The sequence below is a fragment of the Lepidochelys kempii genome, chromosome 4 (assembly GCF_965140265.1).
Source record: "Lepidochelys kempii isolate rLepKem1 chromosome 4, rLepKem1.hap2, whole genome shotgun sequence".
In the NCBI taxonomy this organism is placed as follows: domain Eukaryota; kingdom Metazoa; phylum Chordata; order Testudines; family Cheloniidae; genus Lepidochelys; species Lepidochelys kempii.
In genome coordinates this window covers 97,648,571-97,667,318 of record NC_133259.1, presented here as the reverse complement: position 1 = coordinate 97,667,318, position 18,748 = coordinate 97,648,571, and the positions used below count along the sequence as shown (strand labels likewise).

The 18,748-nt window shown below is 39.6% G+C and overlaps 1 protein-coding gene across 3 annotated transcripts in view; it reads left to right on the top strand.

The window, feature by feature from the left end:
- The window catches only part of TBC1D1 (TBC1 domain family member 1), a 205,463-nt gene that overhangs the window by 144,072 nt on the left and 42,643 nt on the right, over positions 1–18,748 (top strand). For all 3 annotated transcript variants that reach the window (XM_073342291.1, XM_073342290.1, XM_073342288.1), the window contains 3 exons: positions 4,885–5,070; positions 12,152–12,313; positions 18,085–18,243. In XM_073342291.1, coding sequence (XP_073198392.1) covers positions 4,885–5,070; positions 12,152–12,313; positions 18,085–18,243 — 507 coding nt within the window. The remainder of the gene's footprint in view (positions 1–4,884; positions 5,071–12,151; positions 12,314–18,084; positions 18,244–18,748) is intronic.

The window sequence follows — 18,748 nt, the reverse complement described above, 5'->3', positions numbered from 1 at the left end:
GTGTGTGTTTGCATATGTGTAACGCAACCTGAAAGATCTGAAATGCGTTATTAAAAATGTTTTGTGTTTAAGGAGCCCTAAATCAGTTACAGAATTTGGGCCTATTTCTATAAATTGATTTTCCTGCTCCAGCTCAGAACTTCCCGTATAAAGCAGAGTTATGGTGGCAGGGAAAAACTTGAACTTGAGTCTTGGCACGGAGATGACTTTTTACCCCACCTTTTAAAGTTTTTGCAAGAGATGACACTCTAAATCTTTTTTTTCTGTAGCAGACATTTGTATTTTCAAATGTATATTTGTCAACATTTTCTAGTTCCTTTTGGGACTATAAGTAATTGCTACTAAAGTGTCACAGATTTGCCTTTTGCCAAATTTACTTTACCATGAAATTCACTGTTTTCTCTTAGAATAGGGAATATTGCACGTACTTTGGTAATTTACATTAAGTGCTAAGAGCAAGAATAAGGATTTAAATTGTGCCCACTGAAGGTGTCTCTAGTTCCAATCCTCTACTTTCTGTTGTTACTACATACATCTCTGTTTAGATCTTGAACTTCAGGTAATACTGCATAAGCACTGTGTGGTGGAATAGGTGGTGTTTGCACAAGCCCTTTTGTCTCTGACTCTTTGGGAGGAGAGACTGACAGTGATACAGTTTATAAAAGCAGAAGTCAGAAGTTGAACAAGTCAGTTATGAGTGAATTTCCAAGTTCAGAGGGAGTGCCTGTGGGCAAGTGAGAGAAGACTGGCTACTTAGAGACTGAGAGGTCAAGGTAGTGGCTTTCCAAACGGAATTTAAAATGCTGAAAACCTTTCTATTTAATTAACTTCTAGAAGGAGAGAATTGCTGTGGCCAGGTCTACACTGCAATTAGACACGCATGTCTGGCCTGTGCCAGATGACTTGGGCTCGGCCCGAACTCTGGGACACTCCCACCTCACAGGGCCCTAGAGTCCAGGCTCTAACCTGAGCGCAAATGTCTGCAGCGCAATTAAACAGTTCCTTAGCCCGAGCCCCCTGAGCCCAAGTCAGCTGGCACAGGCCAGCTGTGGGTTTTTAATTGCAGTGTAGACATAACCTTTGTGTTTTTAATTTCAAATGTATGTTGCCGTAGCCAATTTTATTAAAAAAAAAAAAAAGTGGCCCTCTGAACTACCATTGAGAATATCTGCTTTCAGGAATGTCCCCTGCCTAGGAGCTAGTTTGAAATAATATGCACAGAGGTACTTGGCCTTGACTGGGTAGAGTAGGGTTTGGGTCTACTTTACTACTTTTAGAGCAGAGCATTTCCTTACATATGTAGCCACAGAGTCACCTGGCTCTTCCCTTGGGATAGGGTGTGCAGCCATTCTGTTTGGCTGAAGGGAAAAGTCCCATGGAGACGGCCTTATAGTTGGAACTTGGGATAAAGAGATATATATTTTCAGCCACAACTATGCATGGGAAACATGACACATTGGGGGGGAAATGAGTTATTTTTCCTCTAGATACTGCATACATCTAAGGCTAATGAGTCCATCAGTGTAGCAATATAAGATGGCTACACATCAGTGGATGGGTGAAATTAAATCTCTATATAGAGAGGATTGACAGATGAAATTAATTACTGATGTTGTTGTAGCAGGAGTTACAAAACAAAACCAAAAAAGCTAAGTACTTATTTTGATAAGGAACAATATTGTTCAATGTTTCGCTAAAAATAAAGAATAATTCCTCTTATATTCTCATGATGCTTTTTTTTTTTTTATTCTGTGACCGATTTAAGAGTTCTACTATAATGAATTTTTTAAGTGGGCTATTTGCATGCTTGACTTACTGCAAAAGGTATTTAAGTAAACAATCATAAGTGAAAAATTTGGTGAAAGGGAAAGGTAACGTGACAGAAAAGCTAGAAGCTAGAACAAACACTTCTTGAATGTTGTTCTGTTTGCATTAGTTGTAGGGGTTCATGACTACATTACTGAATATTTACATTGGAAACTGGTATTCATCCCACTGTATTATGAACTGTATTGGTGCTGTGTTTATGCAGTTTAAGGTTTAAGGTGCTGTGCTTATGCAGTTTAAGGTTTGTGTGTTTTCTGTGTCAAACCTAGTTTAGCTATTTTTTTATATACTAATTTTGATTATTTTAAAATCTCCGAGACACACCAGCTTTCAATAGCTAGCGTATGCTTCTGTAATTTATTGAAGTGTCCTGTTATAAAGCTTTACTTAGCAGGCCACTGGATAAGTATGTGGTTTTAATGTCTTTATAGTTTTGAGAAATAATGGGCCAGTCTCTGGCCTCTGCTACAGATCCTTTGAGTCACTCCAGTGGTGCAAAAGAGCTGCAAGCTGCCCTAAACTGGCAGCTGGTGAAATTTTGCCTGGCAAAGCCATTTCTCTGCCAGCTCCGCTCCCTCTGGCATAGGGAGTGTGTTGGGTAAGGGAGGTGCTACAGCACTCCTTGGCTGGCATAAGTGCTGCTGTAGGGTGGATACAAGCCAGTATAACTTAGAGAACAGCCCTGAGGTACCCAGATAAAGGTGCTGTAAAGGGGTATAACTTTGGGCCTCCTTTTTCACCACCAGATAGTACTAACTTGAGCAGCATGCTACTAGAGTTGAGGATAAAGCTAATGATTATGCTCAGATTCCTCTCCTTGACCTGGTTTATGTCTTCACTCCACCAACAGATCCCTCATGAAAACATAATTCTTCTATGAGGATATGTTATTGTCAGGTTCCTAAGGGACAATTCTGCACATCACCAAAAATCTCTACCTTTTCACCCTTAGTTCCCTTCTTGGAGGTCTCAGCCAAGTGGTCAAGGACTGACTGCATGTGTCTGAAGAACAGTTTCAACCCTCAAAGTTGAATTCCTCTAGGTCAGAGTTGAGAGACATGGGCAGGGAGGTACACCGGGCCCTCGCTAGAATGCGGGGCTCGGGATCCGTACGTGGGGACTGCGTTACCATGGATCCGAATTTAAATATTTAAATTTGGGATCCATCGCCACGACCATGCTATATGCGGATCCGCGCTCTAGTGCTGCGCGCTCTAGTGAGTGTCTATTGTATTAGAGAATCTGGCCCATCTACTGCTTGTGCTATGTCTGTTCTTTGGTAAATTACCGGTAATTTATTTCAGTCTGGAGTATTAGCTGGGAGGAAGAGAAGGAAATACGAAAATGTACAATGCACAGTCAGTCTGTGAAACTCCTTGTCAGAGGATCTTGTGAAGGCCAAGACTAGAACAGGGTTCAAAAAAGAACTAGATAAGTTCATGGAGGATAGGTCCATCAATGGCGTCCCTAGTCTCTGCTTGCCAGAAGCTGGGAATGGATGATAGGGGATGGATCACTTGATGATAACCTGTTCTGTTCATTCCCTTTGGGGCACCTGGCTGTGGCCACTGTCAGAAGACAGGATACTGGGCTAGATGGACCTTTTGGTCTGATTCAGTATGGCTGTTCTTACGTTTTTATGTTACCAAGCCTATTTTAAAAGGAGAGGGAGGGAGAAGTGTGTTTTGTATCCGTGGTGTCTATGGAATTGATACTGGGCTGTTTATAATTTTTCCTGAATGGAGTCCCATATTTTATTTGCACAAATGTAAAATATGTCAAGTAATAATAAACAAACAGCTAGCATCCTGAACTGTCTGGCCTATTAATTAGTGCATCTGATCTCCTGAAAATTTGTGGTTTATTGATTAGAATTTCTAATAGATAAGTAAGATGAGCTGTGTATGGCTGGAACCCTGCACTTACACAGAGTCAATGGGGCTACATGTGGTCTGCTCGCATAGAGCCCATTGAAGAAACAGGATTATATGGTATAAGTACAGTACTCAAACTGTGAGATAAAATAGTTCTTAACCACTGCAGAATGGTATTCAGCGCTATTTCCAACAGACAGGAAATACTGGGAACAGAAAGATATTATCAGTAATAAAATGCTGGAACTGAAATTTCATAAGGCAGAAATCAGGCCCATATTTCTCCAGTTTTGCTTCCCCTGAAGTCAGTGTCTGAAAACTCCCATTGATACAAATGGCCAATATCAGCACCTGGATTAAACATGTTTAGATTGGATGGTGTTCAAACTGGATGAGAGAGAGACACATGAAGAAAGAATAAAGATGGGTTAAGAGTGTGGAGACTTTAAATTTACATTTGATAACAACCGTGCCTAAACACATGGATTTCCCGCCCCTCTGCCTCCCTCCTCCCTCCCCCAAGAGACAGTAACTTCCAGGAGTGGAGAAAAGTCAAAGCTTTAATGACAGATCTCAGTGAAACCTAAGACTGTAATTTTTGTCATCAAGAAAGTGAAAATGTACCTGCCAGGATTTCTTTTTAATTGATCTGAAGTTAAGGAAAGAGAGCCTGAATCTGACTGAGTAGATAGAAGATACAGATATGGGCACAATGCAAGTTTTGCATGTCCAATTAAGCATGAAATTCCAGTTTTAGGTTTCCAATACAAATGCATTGTTTAAATAATTTAGCCCTATCCTGGGAACAAAAGATAGATTTACAAAAGGGCTATGCTAGGCATTCTCTTGACACAAGTGTCCAATGTTCTGTACACCTGCGAGTGCAAATATGCCTCTGTGTGCGCTTCAGATATTCGAATACCTACACCAGTACTTCAATAGTTAAGCACCTATACACACAAATATTAACACTTGCATGTGCAAAATCTATTGGTTCCACTTGCACTTCAATAGGTGTTTAGACTATTGAGACTGCTTATGCGTAGGTTACAGTGTACACAGTTTAGATGCATACATAGTACATTTTTTACATGTGCACAAGTGGCTACTGGGCCTTTGAAAATGTGCCCTTTTGTTTAACTGTGAAATCTAAATGGGTAATGCTCATTTCTGTCTCTTAAAGATTACTCTGAATTGGGAGATCTTCCACCCAGGTCCCCGTTAGAACCAGTTTGTGAAGATGGCCCCTTTGGGCCAGTGAAAGAAGACAGGAAACGGACAACTCGGGAGCTTCGAGAACTGTGGCAGAAAGCCATTCTTCAACAGATACTGCTCCTCAGAATGGAAAAGGAAAATCAAAAGTTGCAAGGTTAGTAAAAATTTTGAATAGATCCTATTTTGTATTTTGTAAAATTTTGTATTTTGTAAAAAATGTTAATGGTTACTTAAATAGATGAGGTTCTGGCCTTCCTATTAATTTCTTTCCCTATTCTCCATGTCCTCCATTTTACAGAAAGCCCAAGATTAAATTTTATTTGTTGGGTTGGTCACTCCTCTCTGATTTGAGGTGAGATGAGAGGGAGTCCAAAGACCGTTTGGGATTTAGAGGAGGAGAGCCTCTTAGCCCTGTCAAAGACACTAATGGTGAGCGTGGCCACGATAATCCTCTGAAGACTTCTGAGGGAGGGAGCACCTGGTACCAAGATAATGTGTGAGGAAGGACAGGTTACTCCTGCCCCTCCCCCACACACCCCTGGATAAATCTCTGAGTAAGATGTGTGGAGAGGAAGGGTTGTCTGTCAAGGCGGACAACTGTATAGAAAGAGGCCTAGGGTTGTAGGAACTGCAGTAGTACTGAATGGAATCCTCTTTCAAAGCTGAGCAAAAGCTCTTAGGGGACAGTGAAACCTGGGTGCAGGTTTCTGTGGTACCTTGAAATCTGAATGGATGATTGCCCTTTATGATGTGCACTGTGTTGTATTTCCTTAAGCATCTACTTGTGTTTCTGTACTTGCGTTACCTTTTTTAGAAAGAATCTACTTCATTCCATTATTAGCCCTTCTTGTTTTAAGGATCAGGTTGTTGGTATTAAAATCAGGTTGACTTAATTTGGTGTCTCACTACAAAGTCAGAATATTGAGATCTAGGGTAAAATTTTCAAAAGTGCCTGTGTCCCATTTTCAGTCTTGACTTGGGGGTAGATTTTCAAAAGTACACTTAGCACCTAACTCCCATTGACTTTCAGTGAGAGGTAGGCACCTAAGTGCCATTTGTGCCCTTGAAAAATCAGCCCAAGTGACTTCTAACAATGGGACTTAGGTACCTGAGTCACTTTTAACAATGTTATCCGTTGTCCTGGGTAGCTGTGATGGAGTGGTCATTGGCTGATGGGTTGGAGTTTAATGGGGGGTGGGGTTAAGGAGCTACAAAGCTTGTCCCAGCTTTGAAAGTGTCAAGTCTAGCCTGGAAGCTTAGCTTAGGCAAACTCCTGCTCCAATTTCTGAAGTCAGCCTAGGACTGAAGTTAGCTTGGAAGCCTGGCTCAGGCAAAGGCCTGCCGAACCCGAAAGATTTGTTCCGTTCTTGAAAGACCTAGCGCAGCCTGGGAGTCTAGTCTTGAAAGATTAGCCCAGCCAGGGAAGGTTGGTTTAGGTAGTTCTTCACTAGTTCTGAAAGATTTTGTGTAGTATGGAAGCTCAACTCAGGCAGAGATTTATAAAACTTCCAATTAGAACTTTAGCTGGTAGCTGTATTATGCAGTTGCTGTGGGAATTTCTGAACATGTGGGAACCTAAGGTTTTTTCAGTTCTATGGGACTTAACATTAAAAAGTATATTTTTTCTCTTTTTTTAAATACTCCGATGGTTTATTTCTTGCCTCTTTCACCTTCAAAGTGAAACCCACATGAAATCCACGGATAACGTGTTAAATCACCGTGTGACACTTATATCTATGAAAATAAGAAAATAAGCTTAGTCAGATGTTGATCAGCACTCTGTCTAGAGAAAATAGACACTAATTACTAAACAACCACAAATACACTAAAGATCGGTATGTCTGAAACTTGTCAATAAATGAAAGAAACAAGTCTTTAAAAGAAACAGGAGCACGTGTATCTTGGAATTGCTTTTTTTTCTTCCTTACAGGCAGATAAATTTCAAGAAGTGCTCTGAGTTGCTGTTATACAAAGGAACCAGCCCGTGACACACATGTTTTGAAAAGCATGTGAGAACATGTTTTAGCAGGCTTGCTTTTTTATCAGCCACATATTCAGGGGTTTTCATCTTTGGGAACTAACAGTAAATATTTTAATATGCAATAATGTTTCAATAAGCACAGAATACGTTCATTTTGACTACTACTAAATTAAGCAGTAAAAGTGCTAATATTAAATGTGCAGTATAATATTCACTACTTACCATCTTTATCTCTTGATACATTATTTCACATTTAAATATTTACTGTTGCTGTCCAGGCGTTCTCACTTACTAAGGGTGTATCCTACCCTCAATCTTTGCATACCACTACCATTGACTTCCATGGGCATTCTGTACGTTGAACAGCCAGGTAAAATTATGCTTCCAAATGTTCAAGTACCAGATAATACTGTTAATTGCAAAAGACAAACAAAAAGTGACTAACAGTTTGCCCATCAGCTCTAATGCAAGCTGCTAGTGCGATGCTTATTTTAAAATTATCTTCATGTAGGAAAACCAGGGGCCTTATGTTTTGGTTTTTTTATATGATATTCTTTTTGACTTGAAGAAAATGTGAACAAGTTGGGTCGTCTGTTGAGTGGAGTTGCATTTATTTAGAGATATAGAGTCACTTTCTAAGCTGACACATAATTGGTGCTGTAATTCTTTTAATTCAATGTTCAAGCATAGAGCAATTTGTAGTAAAAAAGATGTTGGAACATCAGGGTATACTTTATGACATGTCCTACCAAGAATGTGTAGATAAATCACACTTCAATAGAAGTGTAACTATAATGCATCTGAACTTGTTTAACCCGAAAGTGCCTAATTCTCGTCCTACAGAAAGGTCAACATGTATAGTACCCAATTCTAATTTTGCTATAGTAGTTTGGCTCACCTCTAATTACATATTGCATATTTGTTGAACATACCAGTACGGAGAGTCTAAATACTGATCTGAAAGGAGTAGTCCTGGCTAACATAGCAACAGACCATTTTTTTCCCTTCAGTCTGGATAGGTAGGTGCGCAGACCTAGAGGAGAATAAATCACATTATTTGTATGTTATTCTCTGCACAAACCTCCGTTGTCACTAGCACTACTTGTGTTCACTGCAAAAGTCTCATCATTTGAAGGAGGGACATCTCCAGACTGCAGAAATTGAAGAGTGAGGTCACATGAGGTTAGATTCTTTGAAGCCTTACTTTCAGCAGTACTGAAGGTAAACGATGGCAATGTGAAGAGGAGGAAAGAGAAGACGAGCAGTTAAGGAGTAAGACTTTTTTTTTTTTAATTTGCAGCCAAGCATTACAAAAACAAAGGTGCACTGCTTTCTTTTAATCTTTAGGGTTTCTTTCTGTATCCTAATTTCACTCACTCCTCTCGTGGCTTCTCACCAAAAGTCCCCATGTAGATGTGTCCTTTGTTTTGTGGTTGTAATTCCATTCCTGAGCCAACTTTTTATGACCCTGGGCAGGCCCTCTCAGAGGTCCAGAGAGGTCCAGGCCACTTCCAGCTTTTGAAGCCCCCAGCCATAATAAAAAATAAAAAATGACAACACATGAAAACAAAATAAGGCACCAAAAAAGAGTGAGACATAGTTTGAATAATTTTTTATTTAACAAATGCTTTTCTGGTTCAATAGGGATGCTCATAAAAATAAGTTGTGAAACTTATCAAATGCCAAAACATTAATAAGTGTCTAAATTTGAGTCTCCCTTTGAGCTTGAGGCCCAGGCCAAATGGCCCTCCTGGTTCCCCCGCTCTGATTGGCCCTGACCCTAGGCATGAAATACTGGATACCAGTAACAGTTGACTTTAAAGGCAGAGGCGGTACCAAAAGCAGAATTCCAGCACTAAGCCAGCCAGAAAAGGCAGATTAATAAACATGACCCTTGTCATTGTGTTTAAAATGCCTTGTAGAGTGTAAAGTGAAAGTCTGTTTCACTTTATTTAAAAAGTAATAAATGATTATTCCTTTACTCAGAATCAAATCTCTGGTACATTAAAAGAAAATTCTGGATAAAATTTATGTTTGGGTTTTTTAACCATACCTTTGGCACAGCAGGATGGATATGTGGAAGAGACATGCCAAACCCACAAAAAAAACCTCAGAAATTTGGCTTGTTTTTGGCTTAGTTGGCTTGTGAGTTGCTTGTTGGCAAGTTTTTGGCTTCTAGCTTGTTGCTTGTTGTAGCTTGTTGCTTCTGTTTTTTGATTGGCTCCCAGCAAGCAGAGGAAAGCAGGGGCAAGGGGGGAAGAGAGACAGGGTGCACAGTGGGCCTATCACAATCCCAGACTGCGCGCTGTGGGGATCTACTCACATAGAGTGTTGGGGTTCTTAGGGGTTGGCTTGTTTTGGCCTTGTTTTGAAATGGGTTTAGCTTGATTTTTGATTTATTGTGAAAGTTGGGGTGCTTATTTACCATGTGAAAGTTGGCAACTGTGATTTGGAAACAGACAAACATGAAAAAAGTGACCTCTTACAAACATTTTAAATAATAATTTCTAGTTAGAATTTCTTTTCCCTCTAGTATTAGAGGGATACAACCACAAATACAAATCAGTGAAACCAGTAAGAATGCATCATCATGTCAAATCCTAAAACAAATCAATCTTAAGGACTTTTGAGTATGGTAACATAGAGGTTCCTTATCAGTAAGTTTAGGGTAACAGACTGAGATTAGAAGCATATAGTAAACTATACCACTAATCCTCATGTTAGTTCTCATCATAATTGCAGTCAGTTACCTTGAAGATTAATGTTAAGCAATTTCATATTTGACATCATCAAAGGTTTGGGCACGTCACTTGGAGCTGTCTTTATAAAGGTATTTAAGCGCCTAAAGATGCAGTCAGGTACCCAGTGGGATTTACAGATGTACATAAACAGGTTAGGCACCTAACTCAATGGGAGTTAAGTGCCTAACCCATTTAGGTGTTTTTGTAAGGTGTCTATCAGCATCTTTAGGCACATGCCTTTGTAAATCTAGTCTGTGATGTCCCTGTGACTCGGTTTATCCATCTGGAAAATGGTGGTCATTATAATGATATCCAGTAAGGATGAAGCATTTTAGTTTTTAATTTTGTAAATTCCTACGTTGTTAACTTGGGAGGAGGAAAAACCACATAGCTGAAACAGAAGTGGGAATTCAGTGTTGTGCATTGGATTGCCATGAGTATAACTGTTTAGTTTGCGTAATCTTTCTACACACTCTGAATTCAGTATTTAGTGCTGCAATCTGTGCTTCTAAGGCCAGATAGCATTCTAGAAGAGTATATCATACTAGTGTGGGATGTGAAACAAAACAGCTGAATTCACTGGTTACTTTTGCTTGCCTAAGCCCCAGTAAACTAAGTCATAAGGTGAGCTCGCTTGCCTTGGAAAACACTGCAGTGATTAAAGTCTCTGCTGATGCCTTTAATTTACTTTCCAGGAAACATATTACCTCAAAATGGATTTAGGAACAAAAAAAAATTTAAATAAATTTCAAGGATTTAGTTATTCAGATTAATGAAATGTCACAAAAGGCCTACAAATTGATTCATTGGGAAACTAAAAGGCCCTGATCCTGCAAAATCCTCATAATTTAACTCACACGAGTAATTCCACTGAGTTGTTCACGTGATAAATGCTGGCAGGATTGGGGCCTGAATCATTATATAATTTAAAGGTGAAAATTTTCTAACTATATCCAGTTTACCATTCCTTTCTGACAAATTGAAAAATAGCCCTTGCTTCATGTGGCCCACAAAAATCAGTGCTTTAAAAACTTCAGTGGCAGAAGTTGTATAGCAAACTATGCCCAGAGCTGTAATGACACGGTCAATAATGCTGTTACACAAAGTATTTTGGCATGATCAGAGATTCTGTAAATTATTTTTTTTAAAGTATTGTTAATATTACTATTATATTACTAACTACAGCTCTACCGTAAATGGAAGAGAGGAAAAACCAGCAAAATAAGACTTAAATTTGTATAAACAGCTTTAACAATGGAGAGTTAAACTATTAAAAAGTTACTTTGTCCTTTTAACTTAGATTGTCTCAACACAGTGATAAATAGGAGTGTTGTTTTGGTGAAGCATTATGGTATTAAATCATCAAAGTGACAGTAGTCTTCTGATGTATGGTAATAATATGTCCTCAGAATGACAGTACACTGTAATGCATTACAGTAATGCATCGTCACAGCAACAAGGTATTGTGCATATATCACACAAACATCATTAAAGTGATGGAAACTTTATGACACAGAACTTTTTAAACATGGTTTCAACTCAGGAGACCTGCTTGGGATTTAATGAGTTAATTTTTTTAACACTTTAAATCCTCATTCCTCTTTGGGTATGCCTGCACAGCAATTAAAACCCTGAGGCTGGCCTGTGCCAGCTGACTCGGGCTAAGGGGCTCAGGCTAAGGGACTGTTTAATTGTGATGTAGATATTCAGGCTTGGGTTGTAGCCCAGGCACTAGGATCCTGCTGACACCGCAATTAGCCCGCGCCCCACAAACCAGAGTGGGTGTCTGCAGTGTAGACATATCCTTTATCTCCTCTTGCCTCTCTTGCATTTCTAGGGTCTCCCCAAGCCTTCACATGGTCAAAATAGTGCTTCTGCTCACTTTCTCACATGTGCAAAGGCTGTGACCATATCACCACCATCCTCCAACAAAATCAGCTGACTCCCTGATCCCCCTTTAAAAATTGATATCCCTAAAATTCTCAGTAGACTTGCCACAGACTTTTATTATGGCATGTGCTCAGTGTTGTAACTGTGTTCTACTCCTAATAAACAGCTATACTCCTCGATAATTCTGAGTCAAAAGGGAGGGTAGCTTACAAAGGGGCAGACTACGTTACTTTTATATCTCATGTTCAGTTTTGGTCTTGTTTACACTAAATCCTTTTTGTGAAGAGGAAAAATCAAAATTGTCTTTAACAATCTTGCCTGTTTCATTAACCATCTTCAGTGTCTCTTTCAGTTTTAAAGATTTGACTAGTTGTAAGGCTCTTCATCTGAGCTGCCATGCGGAATGGATTTTAACAGAATGGCTTCCAACAGAACTGCACAACTAGAACAGTTTAAAAAAAAAAGCATCCTGAAATTCTTACGGAGCTTGTCAAAAGTGCTACATCTTCAGTGATGTAGACAGGCATCTGCGTGGACGTTTGCATGATAAGGCCCTCTGTAAGTGAATCTGTTCGATAGTATTGTACAATCTTAACTGGTACACTGTTAATATCATTTCCTAGCTTCTGAAAACGATTTGCTGAACAGGCGTCTGAAACTTGATTATGAAGAAATCACTCCGTGCTTGAAAGATGTAACTTTGGTTTGGGAAAAAATGCTGAGTACGCCAGGAAGGTCAAAGACAAAAACTGATATGGAAACAATACATTCTGCTGTTGGGCAAGGTAAGCATGGCCTATATTTTTGAAATGGTGGAATTCATGTACAACTTAATGTTAGAAGTCACTCTGATTGCTTTTCTCTACCAATATCAGTTCTTTTATCACCTTATTAAGTGGGGTGTTCACAGTGGTCTAAATAAACAATTGACACTGTTCAAATTGATACGTTTGAGGCCCGCTGCCCCTTAGCTACACATTTGCCACTCCCATTGATTTTAAATCATAGTTGCAACCATGGAACTGAGGGTAAATTATGTGACATTCACTTTTAATGAACTTCATCCTAAGGGGAAGAGAGATTTGGACAGCAGAGTTGTAGCAAAGGCCGCTCAATTGTATTAGACGCTGTTATAACTTGAGTTGAAAATAAACACAGATAACCCCTCAAAGATTTATTCATGTAAAGAACAGAGTAAACTCTCTAAACTGTTACCTGGAAATCCTATCCCAGCTCTTACTGCACATTGTCAGAAAGAGGTTCAATACAGTATCTGTACAAGGGAACAAAGTGGTCCCAAGTGAGACAATGATATCTACTACAGCTGAGTTAAATTTGTAATTTCAGTCCTGCAGGAAAGTCCCATGTTAGTTTTCATTCTGCAATTAGATGAAAAGTTGAAATTTCAAAATTTTTCACAGAACAAATTCTGAATAGAATTTTTTTAAATGTCAGAGCTTTTCATTTCAATCTTTTTGATCAAAACATTTTGAGATTCCTAAAATCAAAATGTTTTCTTATGTTGAAAGGACTCAGAAGGCTTCCTTTGAGTCAGATTAGCATTAAATTGCATTTTCCTAGAATATTGCCTATGGGAGTTATAGTTCAGGCTCTCCTAGGAGCCGGCTTCCCGGGAGGACCATATCTTCCACAGTACAGTGCAGATTTATCTGACTGAGTTGTATAGGTTGCTGAGTGAACCATAGGCTTCTTGAAAAAGGAGGTAGAAAAAATGCTTTTAAATGCCTTGAATTTTCAGTCATCATGAAGCCTAGAAGGTTCAAAGTAGCAGTAAATAGCCTTCATGGGTAACAGCTTGCTGAAGATGCATGAGCTCCACATATGCTAATGAGAAAATGTCTGTTTTCCCCTCTGATGTTTTCTATGCAATACCGGAACAAACATTCTTTGCCGTTGCCCATTTGTCAGCTGAGTCCCCTCTACCACACTGCCTATATATCTCCAAATATCTGGCAGACATGGCATAGCTCTCTTCCTAAGTATTTCAGAAATGGATGAACAGTTGGGTCTTAATAGCAGTAAAGTGGACACAGCCTAAGGTTTTTTTGAAAAAACATGTTTGACAAAATTGGCCATTGTTCATCTATTACTGTCTGTATTGTAGTAGTGTTTGGAGGCTTCAGCCCTGCTGAGCCAGGCACTGTACATTCCCAGTCTGTGTAGCATACTAGGTCTTTGGGTAGGTAACTAACCATCATCCACTGTTAGCAGATGTTTAATAAAATAGGTTGTTGAGCCTGTCTATCTATCCACTGTTAGGGTACGTCTACACTACCCGCCGGATTGGCGGGTGGTGATCGATCTAGCAGGGATCGATTTATCGCATCTAGTGTAGATGCGATAAATCGATTCCTGATCACTCTGCCGTCGACTCCTGTACTCCAACGCGGCGAGAGACGGAAGCGGAGTCGACGGGGGAGCAGCGGCAGTTGACCCCGCACAGTGAGGACACGAGGTAAGTCAACCTAAGATACGTTGGCTTCAGCTATGCTATTCTCGCAGCTGAAGTTGCGTATCTTAGGTCGATCCCCCACCCCCCAGTGTAGACCAGGCCTTAGATAGGCAAATGACACCAGACCAGTTGATTTATAACTCCAAAATACCAACGTGAGGCTCCAAGTTTCTAACTTAATTCCTGACAATGAAAAAAATGTCCTTAAACTGATTTTAGAAAGAAACTCCACCAAAAAAGAAAAGAACCAGAAGGAGAACATGAGATGAATGGGAAAAAAAGAAAAAAAAGGGGGAGGGGGCAGAATTCAGCAAACATACTGTACACCAAATCCTAATTCAGAATGAGTTTTTTCTAGTAACTTTTTACTGTTATACTGGTTGAAGCAAGCAGATAAATATATTTAGTATGAGTCTTAATCAATAATAGCATCTAAATACAAAATATCTTCAATTGGGGAAATGCTGGACTAAATACCTTGTTTATGTGGATGTTGCAGTATGCACAGATATAATTGATATGGGAATAATTTAGCAACTATTTGCCCTGAAGGGGATTTAATTGATCTGTAATGGTGTATACAGTAGCAATAGATTTATACTGTTGGCCAGTCTACTGCCAGTTACCTGTTCACCCAATTGAAGCTAACGGAATTGCAGGAGTGTAATTGAGAACAGAATCTGGTTCCTTCAGTGAATCGAAAAGCCTGTTTACACCATTTGATGTATTTTTATTCAGTAACCAAGTTCAAAACACTGAAAGTAGTTGTGAAGATACTCCTTATTTACATTGTGCTCTGGTTTTGCTTCAAATATCAGTTTTGCTCTTAGCATGTTCTTACGGGAGTTTCACTACAAAGTAATGATCTGGAGATAATGATGATCTATTAAAAATACATATCAGAAAAATACTTACTCATTTTGGTTTTTATGTAAGGAAGTACTGTAAAATTGTGCTCGTATATATTTCTTCTAGAGCCAGGCCAATAACAGATATTTTCAGTTCACGGGCAATTCTGAAAAGTCAAGGAAAATTTTGTTTTGATTAATAAAACATTTTTGATTTCAAGCTTTTAATGTTGTTGTTTTTTTAATTTAAAATAAAATTAAAGGAAATTTAAAAATGCAAAGCTATTTTGAATAAAAATATTTTTTCTCACAGATATCAAAAATGAAACATTTAGGTTTTTCCCCCAATTGAAACAATTGAGTGAAATTGACAAAAGTTGTTTTAGTGTAGCAGAATCTGCATTTTTTCCCCAATAAAAGAAAAAGAAAAGAAAAAAGTTTTGGTCTGATTCCACTCAGCCCTTATTTGATAACTGACTTAATTTTGACCTCCTGTGTTGATCTCTTACTATGTTTTAAATATTTACCAAAAGAAACAATAAAAACCACAACTCATAGATGACTCTAAAAGTGAACCCTTGATTCCAACACATTTAAGACTAGATTGGAATATCCTTATTTGCATTGAATAGAATCTTATGCTATGAGTAGCCCTAGTGACTTCTTCGTGTAAAGTACCTTTCCTCATGTTGAACAGTAACACAGCCTGAACCATTATAATTAGGGTCCTACCAAATTCACAGCCATGAAAAACATGTCACGAACTGTGAAATTTGGTCTTTTGTGTGATTTTGCCCTATACTGTACAATTTAACAAGGAGACCAGTTTTTCTCAAATTGGGGGCACTGACCTAAAAGGGAGTTGCGCGGGGGGGGTCGCAAGTTTATTTGGGGGGGGGGTCACAGTTTTGCCACCCTTACTTCTGTGCTGCCTTCAGACTTGGGTGGCCGGAGAGCAGTGGCTGTTGGCCAAGTGCCCAGCACTGAAGGCAGCGCCCCGCTAGCAGCAGCACAGAAGTAAAGGTGGTGATATCGTACCAGGCCACCCTTACTTCTGCGCTGCTCTTGGTGGCAACTCTGCCTTCAAAGCCGAGATCCTGGCCAGCAGCCACTGTTCTCCGGCTGCCCAGCTCTGAAAGCAGCTCCGCTGCCAACAGCAGCGTAGAAGTAAGGATAGCGGTTCCACAAACCCCCTACAATAACTGTGTGCCCCCCCAACTCCTTTTTGGGTCAGGACCTATACAATTATAACACTGTGAAATTTCAGATTTAAATAGCTGAAATCATTAAATTTATGATTTTTAAAATCCTATGACTGTGAAATTGACCAAAATGGACCATGAATTTGGTAGGGCCTTAGTTATGATAATACTTTGCACTTCTCTATCTACAGATTTCAGCGCATTGCAAGTAATCATAAATTAAGCCTCCCATCACCTGTGTGATTTTGGAAAGGAGTATTATCTCCTCTTTCAGATGGGGAAAGTGAGGCTTTAAAATATGGTTACTTGCCCAAGGTCTCACAGCAAGCCTATAGCAGAAGTGAGAATAGGACACATGCCTCCTAACTGTCAGGCCTGTGTTTTAATCACTAGATGATGTCTGAATTGCACATGCTGGGTGCTTACGGTGTGCATGAATCCTAGTGCACAGTACCTTGTAAGAACATAAGAACGGCCATACTGGGTCAGACCAAAGATCCATCAAACCCAGTATCCTGTCCTCTGACAGTGGCCAATGGCAGGTGCCCCAAAAGGAATGAACAGACCGGATATCATCAAGTGATCCATGCCCTGTCACCCAATCCCAGCTTCTGGCAAACAGAGGCTAGGGACACCATTCCTGCCAATTCTGGCTAATAGCCATTGATGGACCTATCTTCCATGAATCTATCTAGCTCCCTTTTGAACCCTTTTATAGTCTTGACCTTCATAACACCCTCCGGCAAGGAGTTCCAGAGGTTGACAGTGCATTGTGTGAAAAAATACTTCCTTGTGTTTGTTTTAAACCTGCTACCTATTAATTTCATTTGGTGGCTTCTTGTTCTTGTATTATGAGAAGGAGTAAATAACACTTCCTTATTTACTTTCTCTATATCACTCATGATTTTATAGACCTCTATCATATCCCCCCTTAGTTGCCTCTTTTCCAAGCTGAAAAGTTCCAGTCTTCTCCTCATACAGAAGCTGTTCTATACCCCTAATCATTTTTGTTGCCCTTTTCTTTACTTTTTCCAACTCCAGTACACTGGACCCTCGCTAGAACGCGTGTCTACATAGCGCAGATTCTCATATAATGAGGTCGTGGCCATGGATCCCAAATTTAATTACTTTAATTGCAATTCATTTTAACGTGGTGCCAGCTATAACGTGGTCCCCGCTTTAACGCCGTACCACACATGGATCCCAAATCCCACGTTCTGGCGAGGGTCCAGTGTATATCTTTTTTGAGATGGAGCGACCACTTCTGCATGCAGTATTCAAGGTGTGGGCGTACTGTGGAGTTATACAGAGGTAATATCATATTTTCTGTCTTATTATCTACCCCTTTCTTGATGATTCCCAAATTTCTGATTGTGCCAACCAGAAGGACAATAGTTTGCGGTATTAGAAAGTAATCTATATCAATTCCATCAAAAAGCTTTAGATTGTGTACTTCAGCTTGGAAAGCTGTGGAGAAGACTTGTAACTTAACGGTTCAGCAGTTTTAGGTTGCTTAGAGGCCTATGTGGCTGGTACTTGCCTAAAGAAGCTGGTACAGTAGCTGTTTGTTTGTGGTGCTTTTCTCTCAAAATGGTTGCATACTTCTAATTTCAGCCTTATGCAGCTGCTGTTCCAACCGCATGACCAGTGTGCACACACCACACCCCCACGCCCCCATTAGGATTTTTATGCTTTGGCCAGTGGGGGGAAAGAGGGTACATTTTGCAAACCAGATGAACCTGAATTCTAACTAGGTAGGCCTGCTGCATAGCCAGCTTCTGTAGTCTTCCACAGGGTGTATAACTTGGAAGGTCACAGACAGTTTCTGTTAGATAGATCTCCCAAGCCTCACTCCGGCTAATACAGTAGAACCTTAGAGTTATGAAACCTCAGGAATGGAGGTTGTTTGTAACTCTGGGGTTCAGAACTCTGAGGTTCTACTGGACTGTTTACTTGAGACATATTTTTGCTCTTGTGATTAGAAGAGTAAAGTATTTCCCACTCACCCTTATTTTTTTTCCCTTTCTTGCAAGGAGTACCACGTCATCACCGGGGTGAGATCTGGAAGTTTTTAGCAGAACAATACCATCTTAAACATCAGTTTCCAAGTAAGCAGCAGCCAAAGGACACTCCCTACAAAGAACTCTTAAAACAATTAACTTCCCAGCAACATGCAATACTTATTGACCTTGGTAAGTCTACAGCAGCATTGTGAAATGAGAACTAAAGTTTCACAACCTTTGGAGCGGGAGAATTCTAACAAAGAAAATAACTAGTAAAAATATTTCTTGGATTAATAATAGGTTATGGGTGAGAAGTGATTTTAATCTGATATAATTGAAAATAATTACTTCACATTATTAGCAATCACTAAGTCCATATTTTAAATGCAGAAATGTTCTACAATCTCCTCTTATTAGCTAGGGCATTAATAAGCACTTTGGTATATGTGATTAATGCAGCTATACTTCAGACTTTGACAGGGAACTCCTAAAGTCAACGGGATAGAAACTGCCAGGGAAGCAAATCTGTTTGTAAGAGTTGAGGCTTGTTTTAAAATAGGTGCGACTCATTTCTAATCCTCAGTGCTGCCTTCTATTTAAAACAGCTTTACTTGGGAAAGTGTAGGAGTTTGGTTCTAATGGGTATTATTTTGGTTTTATTTTATTTTGGTAAACAGTTCTCTCTGACAGAAGT